This window comes from Primulina eburnea, unplaced genomic scaffold (assembly GCF_022965805.1).
Source record: "Primulina eburnea isolate SZY01 unplaced genomic scaffold, ASM2296580v1 ctg808_ERROPOS3000000+, whole genome shotgun sequence".
Taxonomy (NCBI): Eukaryota; Viridiplantae; Streptophyta; class Magnoliopsida; order Lamiales; family Gesneriaceae; genus Primulina; species Primulina eburnea.
In genome coordinates this window covers 73,490-88,404 of record NW_027331578.1, presented here as the reverse complement: position 1 = coordinate 88,404, position 14,915 = coordinate 73,490, and the positions used below count along the sequence as shown (strand labels likewise).

General features: G+C 34.1%; 3 protein-coding genes across 9 annotated transcripts; all 3 read left to right on the top strand.

Moving 5' to 3' along the window:
• The first annotated feature begins 1,053 nt into the window (after positions 1–1,053).
• On the top strand, positions 1,054–1,320 carry LOC140822339 (VQ motif-containing protein 1-like). The gene has a single exon (XM_073183083.1). It carries the CDS (start codon positions 1,054–1,056, stop codon positions 1,318–1,320), a length of 267 nt encoding a protein of 88 aa, XP_073039184.1.
• Positions 1,321–3,880: 2,560 nt separating this feature from the next.
• On the top strand, positions 3,881–10,056 carry LOC140822342 (E3 ubiquitin-protein ligase DA2L-like). 7 transcript variants are annotated; one of them, XM_073183090.1, is made up of 10 exons: positions 3,881–4,420; positions 4,524–4,824; positions 5,519–5,570; positions 5,680–5,725; positions 5,848–5,962; positions 6,071–6,215; positions 6,288–6,390; positions 8,147–8,213; positions 8,902–9,500; positions 9,678–10,056. In XM_073183090.1, the coding sequence occupies exons 2-9, from the start codon at positions 4,618–4,620 to the stop codon at positions 9,481–9,483; spliced, it is 1,317 nt and encodes a 438-aa protein (XP_073039191.1). In that variant the 5' UTR covers positions 3,881–4,420; positions 4,524–4,617; the 3' UTR covers positions 9,484–9,500; positions 9,678–10,056. The 7 variants fall into 7 exon arrangements, with proteins under 7 accessions (XP_073039191.1, XP_073039188.1, XP_073039187.1 ...); XM_073183087.1 differs by having other exon boundaries at positions 3,882–4,118; positions 4,321–4,420; positions 8,902–10,056; XM_073183086.1 differs by having other exon boundaries at positions 3,882–4,125; positions 4,321–4,420; positions 8,902–10,056.
• Positions 10,057–12,719: 2,663 nt separating this feature from the next.
• On the top strand, positions 12,720–14,696 carry LOC140822343 (polyphenol oxidase I, chloroplastic-like). The gene has a single exon (XM_073183093.1). It carries the CDS (start codon positions 12,738–12,740, stop codon positions 14,538–14,540), a length of 1,803 nt encoding a protein of 600 aa, XP_073039194.1. The 5' UTR covers positions 12,720–12,737; the 3' UTR covers positions 14,541–14,696.
• The last annotated feature ends 219 nt before the right edge of the window (positions 14,697–14,915 follow it).

Below are 14,915 nucleotides of genomic sequence, written 5' to 3'. Positions count from 1 at the left end.
CGCCCTTTTAACATATTTGCAAGTCTCCGTCTAATTTTTTTCCTTACCTTTAATTTCATTATGATCACTTCATAATGTAAATTTGAAAATATTCTTGGTGGCGTCCAAATTGGTGAAATAAAAATGATCGGTTGACTAATAATTACTAGGAGTTCGATTCTCTTTATCAAAATTATCTCAGATGATTCTGCTTACCGTTGTTTACAGATTAATATATGTTTATCTAACATGTACAAAAAATAACGGTGGTATGTTTGAAACCATAAAATAATAATAAATTAAATCTGAAAACGACATGAATTCTACATACTGTGCATAATATCTTCAATAAAATGAAAATTAATCAGCCTGTAATTAAAGTCGAAAAAGGAAAACAATAGCCTGGAAGACAAATATCAACTAGTCAACAAAATTTTAACGTTGCGTTCCCACCAAGATGTGAAGAGCATACAAACACGTGGGCGCTTTTCATTTTTTCTAAGATTGGCCGGGCAGTGCAATTATTTGTCATTTACTACAGTGGAGTCAACATTAACCTTCAACTTAACTATTATTAAAATTTAGGAGAAACAATTACAAACGATATTTTTCACACACATACACACACATATATATATATATATATATATATATATATATATATGCTTTTATAATATATCTATATATATATATATATATATATATATATATATATATATATATATATATATATATATATTATAAAAGCATTTTGAGATATAAAATTATATTTGATCTTGATAAAATATATTTATAAAGGGAGTGAATTTCATGGAATCTTCTTTGGACCGATTCTTCCCGAGGTTCCCGTTCGCGTGTCTCGACTCAAAGTCATGGTCCTATTAGGCTGTTCTATATATAACAACACATTGGTCAACTTCTTTGACGAGCAACTGTCGTACAGGTCAAACCACTTATAAATTCTGCGTCGTTAATTATCAGTGGATCATCATTCACAAAAGGCAAAGCAAGCGCGCGCCGTATTTCTCTTTTGTTTTTGAAAGAAAACATTTAGCAATATATATAAATATAATAATGGCTGGGAGGCGTGGAGCTGGCGTTAAGGTAGTGATAATCAACACGCAGTATGTGGAAACTGATGCCATGAGTTTCAAGTCAGTTGTTCAAAACCTCACCGGAAAGGATTCCCATGCCGAAGCAAAGCCACCGTCGATTCAATCTTCCACTCAAGTTGCCTATAATATGGCTCCATTTTTGTCCCGTGGAATGTCGTTTAGGGATTTCGAATGGATGCCTAACGACTTGCCTCCACTTGATGAACTATTGCAAGCCTTACGATGAAGTTGAATTAATTCTTGTTGATTCCTTTTATTTTCGATCGATCTCGTGTAATTTCACAAATTTTCCATGCTCCGGTTTTTATATATATGATTATAATTACTGTATCTGTTGTTGTTGTTGTGGATATTTGAAACAAATGGAAATATATATGTCAAGCTAAACACACTTGGTTAATTCTATATATGATTATAATTACTTTATCTCTACACACTATTCTATTAAATGTCAACCTGATAGAGATAAAAATTTCGTATGTTTGATATGACCAAGCTCAGTAAGATTTTTCGTCAGTTTTTACAATTATGATATTATTTTTATTTAATATAAACCGAACTATTTTTTTTTTTTTTAAAACGATTGTCCTAATACATAAAAACTTATATTAATGTATATAAGTTTTTAGTCTATTGTAATATTTTGTAAAAAAATCTTTATCAGTAATCTGTTGTTTTCATAGGTATATAGTCATACTGCCTGAAGTCTTCATGCAGTGTAACTATAAAGGAAACCTAACTTATTAAAATTTCCCACCTAAAACTTGAATCACATTCCTCGTGATATTTTAATTTTAAAATAAACTCTATTCTTCAACTAATTAATCCCCATTAGGTCCCTTCAAAATTAAAAAAAGTACAAATAGTTCAAATTATGGAATTGAGAATATTATTTATTTTCATATATAAGACGTACGCCGAAATAAAAACAATAAATATAGGTACAAATTATTGAGATTATAGCACAAATAAGGTACATATTGCTGAGAATAAGGTACAAATGATTGTATTTCAATTACGAATTGACTTAAATTGAGGATCAATCAACTTAAATTGGGTATGCGTAATATAATCTTCATATTCTTAATTTCAGATAATTGAAATGAAAACATGTCAAATAGGTAAGTAAAATCAAGTTTTTTAACCTTAAAACTGAATCATAACATATGTTTAGACTTAAAAGGAATAACAATGTAAAGTTAAATGGATCTATCAAAGTCACGTGTCGGCTCTACGACTATTGTATTTTATTAATAATGTGTTTATAATACGATTCATCAGACATAATTGTATGGGAGGTAATTAACTAATTACGATCATAAAATCAAAGTTTTCATGAAAATAATATTATGATAGACTAGATAATTATATATTTCTTCCAAGATTTTCCCTTTATTTTTATTTTTTGCCCACATTTATTGCTTTCGTCCTTTAAAAAAAAAAAACTAAAGGAATCATTGTATTTTGAATTTATCGTATTGAGTTTTACTCAAATTTTATGTTGTCCTTTTTATCAAAAAATCTGGAATATATTGTCAACTTCACATGTAGTCTGAACTTTTTTATAAGTTGACTACGTGTTGTTATTCAAACTCTCGATTGCAACAAGGCTCAATTATGGTTAAATTTATATTTTATCCTCATGATTTAAGTCCATGCACGAGATCACTCGAAACATGAAACAATTTACTATATAATCACAATTTCTTGTGAAATTCACTTGAGTTATATAATTATCAAAACTGGAATAAAAATTTGGATTTCACCTAATCCCGTATAATATAATAAACTATATATATAATATTATTATTTGAGGTTTGTTCTGTCACATGTACGTGAAATTAAATAGTTCAAAAATATAAAATAAAAAACGAAATATCAATATTGGATGAAAAATATCCATAACTTTTTGATGTCTGGTCTTTTGATTTTTAATAATGAGTAGGTCTCTTGTGAGATGGTTTCACGAATCTTTATATGTGAGACGAGTCAACCCTACCAATATTCACAATAGAAAGTAATACTTTTAACATAAAAAGTAATATTTTTTCATGGATGACCCAAATGAGATATTCGTCTCACAAATAACGGCCCGTGAGACCGTCTCACACAAGTTTTAGTCTTTAATAATATGTAGAATTATTTTTCAATTCTCACAATTATTCAATTTTCAGGTATTTCGAACTAAAGAAATTGTCATGCAAGCTCAATAATAATTGTAACATCAATAATTATCAAATACTGTAGTCATAAATTATTTTACCAAAATTCACGACGATATATTTTTAAGCTAAAATTCAAATTCAAAAATTCATAAACATCATAGATCGATATTATCGCACTAAATTTTCAACCGAATTTTAAAGTAGTTGAACTAGGGTTCCTGTTTTCGTGATAAAAAATTCTAAATTTTTTATTAAAAAAATAGGTGGGACATTACATGTGTGTGTATGCATATATATATATATTCTTTCTACACACATGATTCTTGGGGCTATTTTATTTTATAACCCATTTTTTAAAAAAAATATCGACTTCGTCTATTTTCCTCAAGGCAAAAACTTGTGTGAGACGGTCTCACGGATCTTATTTGTGAGACGGATCTCTTATTTGGATCACCCATGAAAAAGTATTACTTTTTATGCTAAGAGTATTATTTTTTATTTTGAATATGGATAGGGTTGACCCGTGTCACAGATTATGATCCGTGAGACGGTCTCAAATGAGACCCACTCTTTCCTCAAATATCCCCTGATTCTTTCTGGTAGCTCCACTCCGTCCTGTGGCTTCTTTCCATTGTTGTATTTGTTCGTTTAGTTTTAAGGAAAAAATAGCACAAAATTGCCGTATCAATCAATTAATTATTAACTATCCAAGCTTTCTTGTTTTACTTGGTTGAAAGAGAGAAGAAAAATAATTATCACGTGTTTTCTCACCGAAGCTTTTAGTTCGAGCCTGATGAACAAACCCAGGCCTGAAGATCCGTAATAGAACAAGAACAGCAGCAGATTGCGAATCATCAGCGTTATAAGTATATATATTTTATTTTATTTTATTTTATTTTATTTCTCTGTGGGCACCGCATAAAATGAAGAGAGGTACAAATCCCATCACAAATCTCCCACTTATATATCGATTCACTCGCAAAAAAACACAGATATCGACAACAGAGAAAAAGTTCTGATTTTGTTCCCTATTGTTCTTCTTCCCCCTTTCTCTTGTACAGACATGTTGATGTATCCGTGGAGGCATAGGCGGTGTTGCGCTTTCTTGCTTGTTGAATTTCATTAGGGCCGTCTTTATTTGTTCCAAGATTTCGTCTCAAGGTTTAATTATTTGATAGCGCTCTTCCTTTCTTGCGTAAAATTGATGGGTCTCGCTCGTTTCTCTGACTTTAATGTGTTTTATCTTCATTTGCCCGTTTTGCAGGAATTTGAGGTCGCTTTGAAGTGAAATCTTGGAACTGCATTGGAAGATTGATTGGGACATCTTACTATTGTAGAAAAAGAACGTTTGAGAATTTATGTGCTTTTATTCAATGGGGAATAAATTGGGAAAGAAGAGGCATGCGGTGGATGAGAAGTACACTAGGCCTCAAGGGTTGTACCAACACAAAGATGTGGATCACAAGAAGCTTAGAAAGCTTATTCTTGACTCAAAACTGGCACCTTGTTTTCCTGGTGATGATGATTATGCTTGTGACCTAGAGGAATGCCCCATTTGTTTCCTGGTCTGCCCCTATTTTTATCCTCGTTAAATTTTCTATATTTCATAGGGTTTGGGCGAGATTTCCATTTAAGAACGAAACTTTTAGGAACCAAGATGCCAAGTGGTTCAGGAAAAGATATTAGAGGACAAACTCTACATTGTTTTAAAAGTCTTGCTAGAATTTGAAGGGGTATCTTCCCTGTTCATCCTGTATTTCCTTAGCTGTGATTGAATTCTCTGCTTATAACAGTAGTTTGGTTCTTGAGCTCCATTTGCTCATCTGTGTATTCACATTTTTTGGCCTGTTTTTATTATTGGCCTAGTGAGTGGTTTCTTCTACAGCAATGCAAAAGAAATTGCCTTGGAACAGTCGAATATTCAATAGTGCCAAAGAGATTACCTCGGCAAAATTGTTGAAGTGTTTGACATTGCAAATATGAGCCCGATCTTTAATTATCATTCTGGGCTATTAATGATGCTCATGAACAACTGAATGTAAAGTGGTTTGCTTCAATTTTTTTAACAACTAGTTATATCCTTTTATATGTTTTCCGGCGATAGACCAAGTAGAGTCATTTTATAGGAATTAATAGAGCGCTTATTTTTTCTTGACACAACCATTAAGTTTTAGCAAACAATGGTGATCGGCGACTTGTTATTTTAGTTTGACCTCCATTTCATGTAGAACTATTTTTTTTTGTTTTGAATGTTTTCAGTTCTATCCAAGCCTTAATCGGTCAAGATGCTGCACGAAAGGCATATGTACTGGTACACTGCTCATAATTTTATCCTCCATATTTAGTCATTATTTCACCAAACAATTATTCTTACTTATCTTGGTTTTAAGTCGCTACTATATTGGTTTTCCCCATTTCAGAGTGTTTTTTGCAGATGAGGACTCCTAATTCTACCCGGCCAACACAGTATCCTTGATTTCTATTTAATTGATTTTTTTTTTCAATTTTGTATAAAAGTGGTTTGCTTTGCTCGTAATATGCAATGTTTGCTTTAACTTTTTATTTGCGTTGCTCGTTATGCTGTCTAGTACTCCTGGTTCTGCTTACCTTAACAGTGAAAGGTGCCCTTTCTGCAAAACCTCAAATTATGCCGTGGAATATCGAGGTGTTAAGACAAAGGAAGAGAAATGCTTGGAACAAATTGTGAGAGTGAAATATTAGTATCATCATGTGCTATATTTTTCCTCTTATAGTTGTTGAAAATGCCCCCGCTTCTGAAATGTTGGCATGTAATTGAACTTACCTTTTTAGGAAGAACAACGAGTTATAGAAGCCAAAATAAGGATGAGACAGCAAGAAGTTCAGGATGAAGAGGATAGGATGCTGAAACGAAGAGAAGTCAGTTCTTCAAGCAGCATGAGAAGACCAAGTGAGGCTGATCATTGCTCGACTAGAGGTAATTGATATGAGACTAGTCAATGGTCATTGCTCATTTACTTATTTACATTTAACTTCTTCCAATTTGTAGCCCCATCTTTTGCTTCTGCCTTGGAAAGTGAAGAAATTGTGGCCTTTCACGAGTCTAATGCTGCTACTGCATCAAGACTGCCTCCACTCCAAAGGCAAAATAGGTCTACTTGTTTTATAATTTATGCTTAAATTATTCTTGCTATGATCCACTGTGTTCTTAATTGAATAGGATCAGGCACTTTAAAAGTTTGTGTTGATGTGTTCGGTAGTATGCCAAAAGAACACGTTTATTGGAGGCTGGCTAGAGGTGTTGTGTATCATTTGTTCCATGTTTATCTCTTGGGAGTTGACTTATCACTCTAATTATGTTGCATTTCAAATGGTAATCTAAATTTGGTGAAAATTTAGTACTCTCATTTAATTTGATCCAGGGATCCAGCTAATCTGGGCAGTTGCTCTCATCAGACATTTCTTTTTTTTAAAGTTTTTTTTCTTGAAATATGAAGATAGAGTCAAATGTAGGAAGATAATAACTCAAAATTGGCAATTTCTTTACATATTTATCTTTCCTTTTTATCTGGAGGGAAAGGTACAATCCCAGGTTCTAGGAATGTCAGTGACAGTGTTAGCTCTAATTTTTCTTGATTCACTGTAGTGTCTGCATTTGTTTCAATATAAAACAATATTGTTGCAGAAGTTTTTGGGTCATATATACTCAATATTAGTTTATTGTTCAACAGGATTCATGTTCAATAATCTGTTTCTTACTTGGTTTTGTCAGATGAAGAGCATAAATGTTGCTTTAGCCTTTTGAATTTCAGTTATCCACTTTCTTCGCTCATGTTAAAGCTTGTTTTGCTATCTTATGGTTAGATTTAAGATCTTGTGGTCATAAGGTATTAAGGTATTAGAATTCATACCATGTACTTGTCGATGAGATCGACATGCATTGTTGGCTTAATGTGCGATTGTGGTTAGAAGATGTAATGCATGACAATTTATCAGTGATTGTATGTAACATTTGTCAGCGAAATGATTACTGGATTTCATCTTGTAGGTTGGAATGTAAATTCAATTAGGTAACTTTTTGTATTGATATGGAATAGCTTTTTTACATGGTTTACAGATATTAAGTGGTTAGGAGCCTGTGGGTGCGTCTACATGCTGAAAGATGAAGTAAATACGAGATGTAATCTTCATTTTTATTGATAGCTAGTGTTTGAGATCACCTTACACACAAAGAATGAACCAAAATATACAGTAATATGAATATTTTTCCGTTCTTATGGTATACCGACTTAGAGGTGTTTGGCTTAATTTATTGAGCATCTTATAATCTCCATGAGATTTTATAATGTTTCTGGATCTTGTGATAATTCTTTTTCCAAAAAAGAAATCTCAGTTTGTTTAATAAAAAACTGAGCTGAGAGAAATTATAATTTTCGTAGTGTTAATCTTCTTATTTACATGCTTAAAAAGATGAAGCTGTTACGAGAGCTTGTTTTAGAAAAAATACTATCAAGTTTATGAGCTTAGTCAAACAACTTCCTTGTTCAAAAGGTTCTGGCAAATTATTTGCTGATGGATTGTAGAATATTTACATTTTCAATCTCATACTGTCTAAAGAAACCTTGAGTGTGTTTAATGACTTATAAATTTATTAATGCTTTCCTATGGCCACTTTACTGACATCATGATAGTTCATACCTACTTCTATGACCACGAGTATGTTTCATATCATCACATACTCGTGCATGCATATATTAGCACTAAGTTGAGAGATGGATTTTTAAATAGGAAGGTGATAATGGTTGCAGATTGGACTAATAGAATAGGGATTACTTCTTTGGAGATTTATGAGATGATTTACGATGCAATATCCCTTATATGTTGCTCTTATACCAACAATGAATGTAGGGAAGGGGAATTTGACCTGGATCTCGAGGATATAATGGTTATGGAAGCTATTTGGCTGTCTATTCAGGTACTTCTACACATCCAATATTTTAAGTTTACTACTTTGTTGACCCGATATTTAGGTTTATTATTTGTTAAAGAAACTCAGAGCTTATCGCTTAGCTGATTTTGAAGACCATGTGTGTAGGTAATCTTGGATATGCTAAAAAATTTGATGCTTTGTGACCTAATGTATATGTATGTGCTTTTTAGTCGGTCCATTTGAGGGGCAGGGGCATTAAATTTATGATGAAGTGATATTATGCAATGTTGGAACATAAACATCAATATTGACCACTATTTCCTTCTGGGAGAATAGAAAAATTAATATGTAATTTGGCATATTTGTGGTTTTGGTAATCTAATTTGTCGAATTTGTTCAATAATTTTGTTTTGCAATTTTGTAAATTTGTTTGCTGGAGTATTGACATGGCACGGGAACAGCACCATATAAACAAGATTTGTGGTACGTTAGCACTGTGGCGAATAAAGAAGTACTATTGCAAAAGAAGAAATCATTCTGGACTAAGACTGGAATCTAGTTAGCTAGGTGATCAAAATCACAACCAGGCCGGCTTATGGATGAATTTGCTATTTTCTCTCACCCATATCTTGTTACCTCACATTGTTGATTGGTCTAACCATTAATCTTTTGCTCTGATCTCGTGATATGGCAAAATGACTTTTCTCTTGTTTCTGTGATGTGATAATGTAAGGGGAGTGGGAAAAGACAAGATCCACAGTATGGTGATGCAGCTCAGCCTGAAGAATACCTTGCAGATGATCGTAGTTCCTTGGCGGCGATGGCCCCGATATCCGTATCTTCGTCATCTCCATCTGGTGGTCTCGCATGCGCCATCGCAGCACTTGCAGAACAAGAAGTAGGCAGAGAGACAGCTAATAATTATGCTGGTGGAATCATGTCTACATATAGCATGCCTAGCTCAAGCAGATTTTTGAATCGGGAGGAGCTTGAATCTGAAAGTTATTTTCCTGCGGAGAACATCAGGGTGGCATCACTTGATAACCATTTGGCAATGACCAGGGATACTGGAGAATGGGTTGATCATAGATCAGAGATGGCTGAAGTTGGAACTAGCTATGGAGGTTCTGATGAATTTGATGACTCAGGGAGACACGGGGAACAACCCCAACAAGATGAAAACCAAGATAGCTTTCAACCTGTTGCAGGAACAGTAGTTCCCGAGAGTTTTGAGGAGCAGATGATGCTAGCCATGGCTGTTTCACTGGCCGAGGCTCGAGCCAGGACAAGTCCGCCAGGAGTTACATGGCACTAGCTACCGTTGTAGGTGTAGTAAAATCTCCAAATCTATCCCTCTAAAACCCAGGGGCATAACAAAAAATATTTATTATATGCAACTCTTTATCCATTCATATAAATTCAAAACTTGGCGAGGGTACTTCCTTTCGGTAAACCCAGGGAATGTGAGATATGAAAGACCCTTCAACGATCTCCTTTCCAACTTTGTAGGTACCAAGTTGGTTGCAGAATGAATTTGCTCAATGGCCTGCTTTTGTTCAATGGGCATTTATCACGATAACACTACTTGGGAGCTGAACATGTATGGATGTGGAGGTTTCAAGGGGAGTGTAAACAGATCAACATTGCACCTCGTGTGAGGCCGTCGTCTCAAGCTAGACAGGACACGAGAAAGTTGGCCACGTCCTATGTATCAGAAAATATTGTCTGGAAATGGCTGATTCTCAGGTATATACGCAAAGGGAACGTGCATGTACATACACACACACACACCCACAAACATTTATAGTTCTTCGTAGATTCTCTTTTTGTGGGATTCAAAGGTGTACTTCGTTATGGGATGCCATAGATTAATTGGCCATTTTCTGTTCGTGACGGACTATTCAACGCAATATGCGTGGGGTATAGATTCTTTTTTTCTTTCTATCGGACGATCATATTTTCCTTCTAATGATTATTTATAGTTATATAGCATATTTATATATAATTACATATAAATATTCATTAAAAAAAAATTCAACTGCCTAGACACCACCTAACGGTCGAGACCATTTACGACATTGCATATATGTATATACATGACCCACATATGCAAGAACAAGGCTGAGAATTTCCAAATAAATAGAAACAGTGACCTAACCTATAGTGATCTACATTTTTATTACATAACTTTTTTTCTATAGAACATGAATCATTCCAAACATATGTATATTGTATGTAATTGGCTGAACCTTAGGCTGTCAAAAGAAAATTTCGAATGTTTCACAAAATCTCTAAATATTTTACAAACTCATTGACTATTTACGCAACGCGTCAATCAAAACTTATGGAGTCAAAAATTAATATGCTTCTACCAATACGTCAAACAACGAATCAACTCGTTTTATTTTTGGTTGTCTTTCGGTGATCGGAGAGAGGTGAGTGGGTTTTCTTTTCTCCTTTTTCTTTTTTCAGACTATAGTATTTACTTTTTTCATCTAAACGAAAAATAACTAAAATCGTAAAAAAAAAAAAAATTTATGGACTAAGAAACAATTTTAACAATACAAAGAATAACTAAATTTTCAAAAAAATAAATAAATAAATTATACGTACTAAGAGACAATTTTAACAATATAAAAATTAAAATCCCATAAAATCTCACACATATAATTGTCCTCGCAAAAAACCTTAGGACAATTATTGTTGATTTGGAACCTCAACTTTGGGCACATGGGCGGAGCAGTATTGACTATTGAGCCCCGCCAAGACCCACAGCTTTTTAATATTTTCAATTTCAATTATTAGATAGAATCAAATAGAGTGAGTTTTTTTTTTATTTATTTATAAATATTGCTAAAAAAATGAAATAGGCTATCTATATATATATATATATATATATATATATATATATATATATATATATATATATCTGTGTGTGTGTGTGTGTGTGTGTGTGTGTGTAAATTCAGATGGTGTGTTATATATAGTTTATAAATCCATATTTTGTTAAACCATTTATGAATTTTTCTTTTGTCGTCGATATTCCCTTTACAGGTAATCATTTCATCTAAAAAAATATAGTGAGCGATTATCGAAAAATTCAAACCCTCCATATTTTGTTCATATTACAAGAAATTTATTTAAAAGAATGGAAACATACTAATTGTAAAACAATACTTAAAACTTTAATATCCATTCCCATATTTAAAATTCCTAGCTACGCTTGCTCGGACAATCACAATATAGGAGATTTTTTAAAAAAATATATTGAGTTGCAATAATTGTTTATATTCGATCGAACGATCAAATCATAGTATTGAGCTGATGTATGATTTAAAAATATCAGAGTTATATAGTTATCATCATATATATAGCTTTTGGTAAAGCAACAAAAGCCCAGTCTCATAAATTTATATCAGAATCAATGTCACAACTTTTATTATAATTTATTGCAATGAATGTAATTATTATAAAGAGATTTTGAGCATAATAACGGGTCGTAGTTGGTAAAACAATCTAAATATAGCACTTGAATTAGATAGGTTTACTTGAGTTGTCAAATTAAATGCAGATTCATACAAATTAATCATTTCATAGAAGACTAAATCACTCCTACTTTCCTCGACAAATTATTCTTATGAAAAATATAAGTTGTTTTATGAAAATATGCGCAAGACTAATTTTCTTAATCCTTTTAATCCTAAATCTATATCTCCTACACCTTTGATTAATGTCCTAATATTAAGAAGATATTTATTTACATATTATATTATGATTCATAACATGTACAAAAAAAAATAAGAATTTTATTTTTATTTTTTTCTTTTATATATTTTTTCGGTCTTTAACATGAAATCGAAGAATAGTAGGTTAAATGTGAGAGTCCCTTCAGCCGCCGGGTCCCTCCAACCCAAAGGACAGCAAAAATGTTCTTCATACAAAAATCATTTAAAAATATTTTTCAGTTTCAAAAAATAAATAAAATAAATAAAATAAAAAAGTAAGCAGAAAAGAAAAACGTGGAAATCGGAATACGTAGCGTTGCCGACAATGAATAAGCACGTACACTCAATTAATTGCATTAGCATAAACATCACATTATATTGATTGTTTATAATCATCAAGAAATACAATAATGGTTAAATATTAAATTAATTCGAAAAAAAATCATATATAATATTTATTATAACATTGTCAAATGTAGAATTTTTATCGATATTGAAAAATTATAATTATAATGCAGTTATAAAATGAATTGAAATTTATTACATGTGACAACCGTGTAATGTTACACCAATTGTTGTAGAAGATTTCCAATTAATGTTTACAATTTTTAGTTATATTTTTAAAAAATTAAGGATCAATGTTGCATTTGGGGGGTTTTTTTTGTTTAGTATTTTAAAAAAAGTAGTGATATAAATATATTCAAGAATTTTGGATCATGAGGGTGTAGTTTTTTCGATTAAATTATTAGTATACAAAGATCCTTGGACTGAAAATTTATGTAGAATATTATTCTCACGTCCAATTGTGTATATATATATAAGACTAGCAAGCGTGATATTCTCTATGTTATCGCGACCATATTCTGCATCAACAATATCTCCACAAAACATGGCTACTATTCCACTTTCGTGGTCCGGCCCGGTCCCCTCTTCGTTCTCCCCCTTGCCTCAACACCGACGCAGTTTCAACGCCAAGCCACCACATTTTTCAGGCCAAATTCATCGGTTTGCTGTGTCGTGCAACCAAACGAAGGAAGGCCAAAACCAGGAATATGACCCTAAAGACGTTGAGAATTCTCGAGGGAAATTAGACAGGAGAAATGTGCTCTTTGGAATGGGAGGTCTCTATAGTGCGGCAAATCTTGTTCCATCAACTTCTCCAGCGATTGCCACTCCAATTTCTTCCCCCGATTTCACCAAATGCACGAAAGGCACAAATCTTAACACAAACCAACCACTAGACGTGAACTGTTGCCCCCCGGTGTCAACAGATATAATCACTTATAAGCTGCCTCCCGTGGAAAAAATGCGAATCCGCCCCGCCGCGCAGCTAGCCGGAGAAGAATACTATGCCAAGTTCGAGAAAGCTATTTCGCTCATGAAAGCTCTCCCTGCCGATGATCCTCGCAATTTCATGCAACAAGCTAATGTTCACTGTGCCTACTGTAATCTCACGTATGAACAGAAAGGAGACCCTGACGTAAAACTTCAAATTCACAACTGCTGGCACTTCTACCCCTGGCACAGATGGTACTTGTATTTTTATGAAAGAATCTTGGGCAAATTAATCGATGACCCGACTTTCGGTATGCCATTTTGGAACTGGGACCATCCAGACGGAATGCCCATGCCTGAAAGATACGCGAGGGCAGCCTCACCCCTGTATAATGCGCGACGGAACCTGACTCATCTGTCGCCGGCCGTCCTCGATCTGGCATACGCGCCCAAATCCGCCACCGCCCAAGACAAGATAATACCCAATAACTTGACAATCGTATACGGCGAAATGGTTCGCAATGTTAAAAAGCTAGATGATTTCTACGGCGATAAATACGTAACTGGTACCGCGCCTAACCCAGGTCCAGGCTCAGTGGAGCGTGGATCCCACACTGCAGCGCACGTTTGGGTTGGAGAGGCCACGAGTACTGGAGAGGATATGGGGAACTTTTACTCAACTGGTCGAGATACACTTTTTTTCGCCCACCACGCAAATATCGATCGTCTCTGGTCTATATGGCGCAACCTGAGGGGGTCAAAACCCAAAGATTACACCGAAGCCGACTGGCTGGAAGCCGATTACCTATTCTACGATGAAAACGCAGATCTTGTGCGCGTAAATGTAAAAGACACGTTGGAGAACGAAAAAATGGGGTACGTTTACCAGGACAGGGACTTGCCCTGGTTGAAAAAAAGGCCAACTGCGCGTGTCAAGAAATCTACAGTGGCCAAGACCTCAAAGGCACCAGAGGCGGCGGGGAATACATTCCCAGTGAAACTTGACAAAGTGGTGAAAGTTTTGGTTTCAAGGCCAAAGAAATCGAGAAACAAGAAAGATAAAGAAAAGGAAGAGGAGTTGCTGGTGATCGAAGGGATTGAAGTGGACACTTCTAAGTTTGTGAGGTTCGATGTCTTTGTTAATGACGAGGATGATAAGCCTGACGAACTGGACAAGGCGGAGTACGCAGGAAGTTTCTCTCAGGTTCCCCACAAGAATTCGACAACTGTTAAGACTAAGATAAGGTTGGGACTGACTGAACTGCTGGAAGATTTGGATGCTGAAGATGATGAAAAAGTATTGGTTTCTTTGGTGCCAAAAGCTAGGGGAGAGGACATATCCATTGGTGGTATCAAGATCGTCTATGCTTAGCTTCTTTAATTTACGATTTGATGATGGTATTTCCTATATGCTTGCCTACTCTTGTAAGAAAATAAGAGATCTTGATTCGGTGTACGTTGGATGAACGAGTGTAAGTTTTGTATATTTCAAGTCAATAAATGCATGTGTGTCTTAATTATTTAGAAATCCGGCCAGTCTCTAAATCACATTAAAACCCAGTCTTTAGATCATCCCCCTTACCATTGATTGCACCTGGAGGAGCTTAATTAGATGCAATTTCTGATTAAAATACGGAAGCACAAATTCAAGAGACCCAATTCAAGATTTTAGCTAGTATAGAAAAGTACTCAAACAGACATCAAAACTCATTAATTTATGATAGAAGGGAATCACATTTTCATAGTA

Coding starts and splice junctions, on each gene's coding strand:
- LOC140822339 (XM_073183083.1), top strand. CDS start 1,054: ATGGCTGGGAGGCGTGGAGCTGGCGTTAAGGTAGTGATAATCAACACG.
- LOC140822342 (XM_073183090.1), top strand. CDS start 4,618: ATGTGCTTTTATTCAATGGGGAATAAATTGGGAAAGAAGAGGCATGCG. Junction 5,726..5,847: donor AATTCTACCCGGCCAACACA/GTATCCTTGATT, acceptor TATGCTGTCTAG/TACTCCTGGTTCTGCTTACC. Junction 8,214..8,901: donor CTATTTGGCTGTCTATTCAG/GTACTTCTACAC, acceptor TGATAATGTAAG/GGGAGTGGGAAAAGACAAGA.
- LOC140822343 (XM_073183093.1), top strand. CDS start 12,738: ATGTTATCGCGACCATATTCTGCATCAACAATATCTCCACAAAACATG.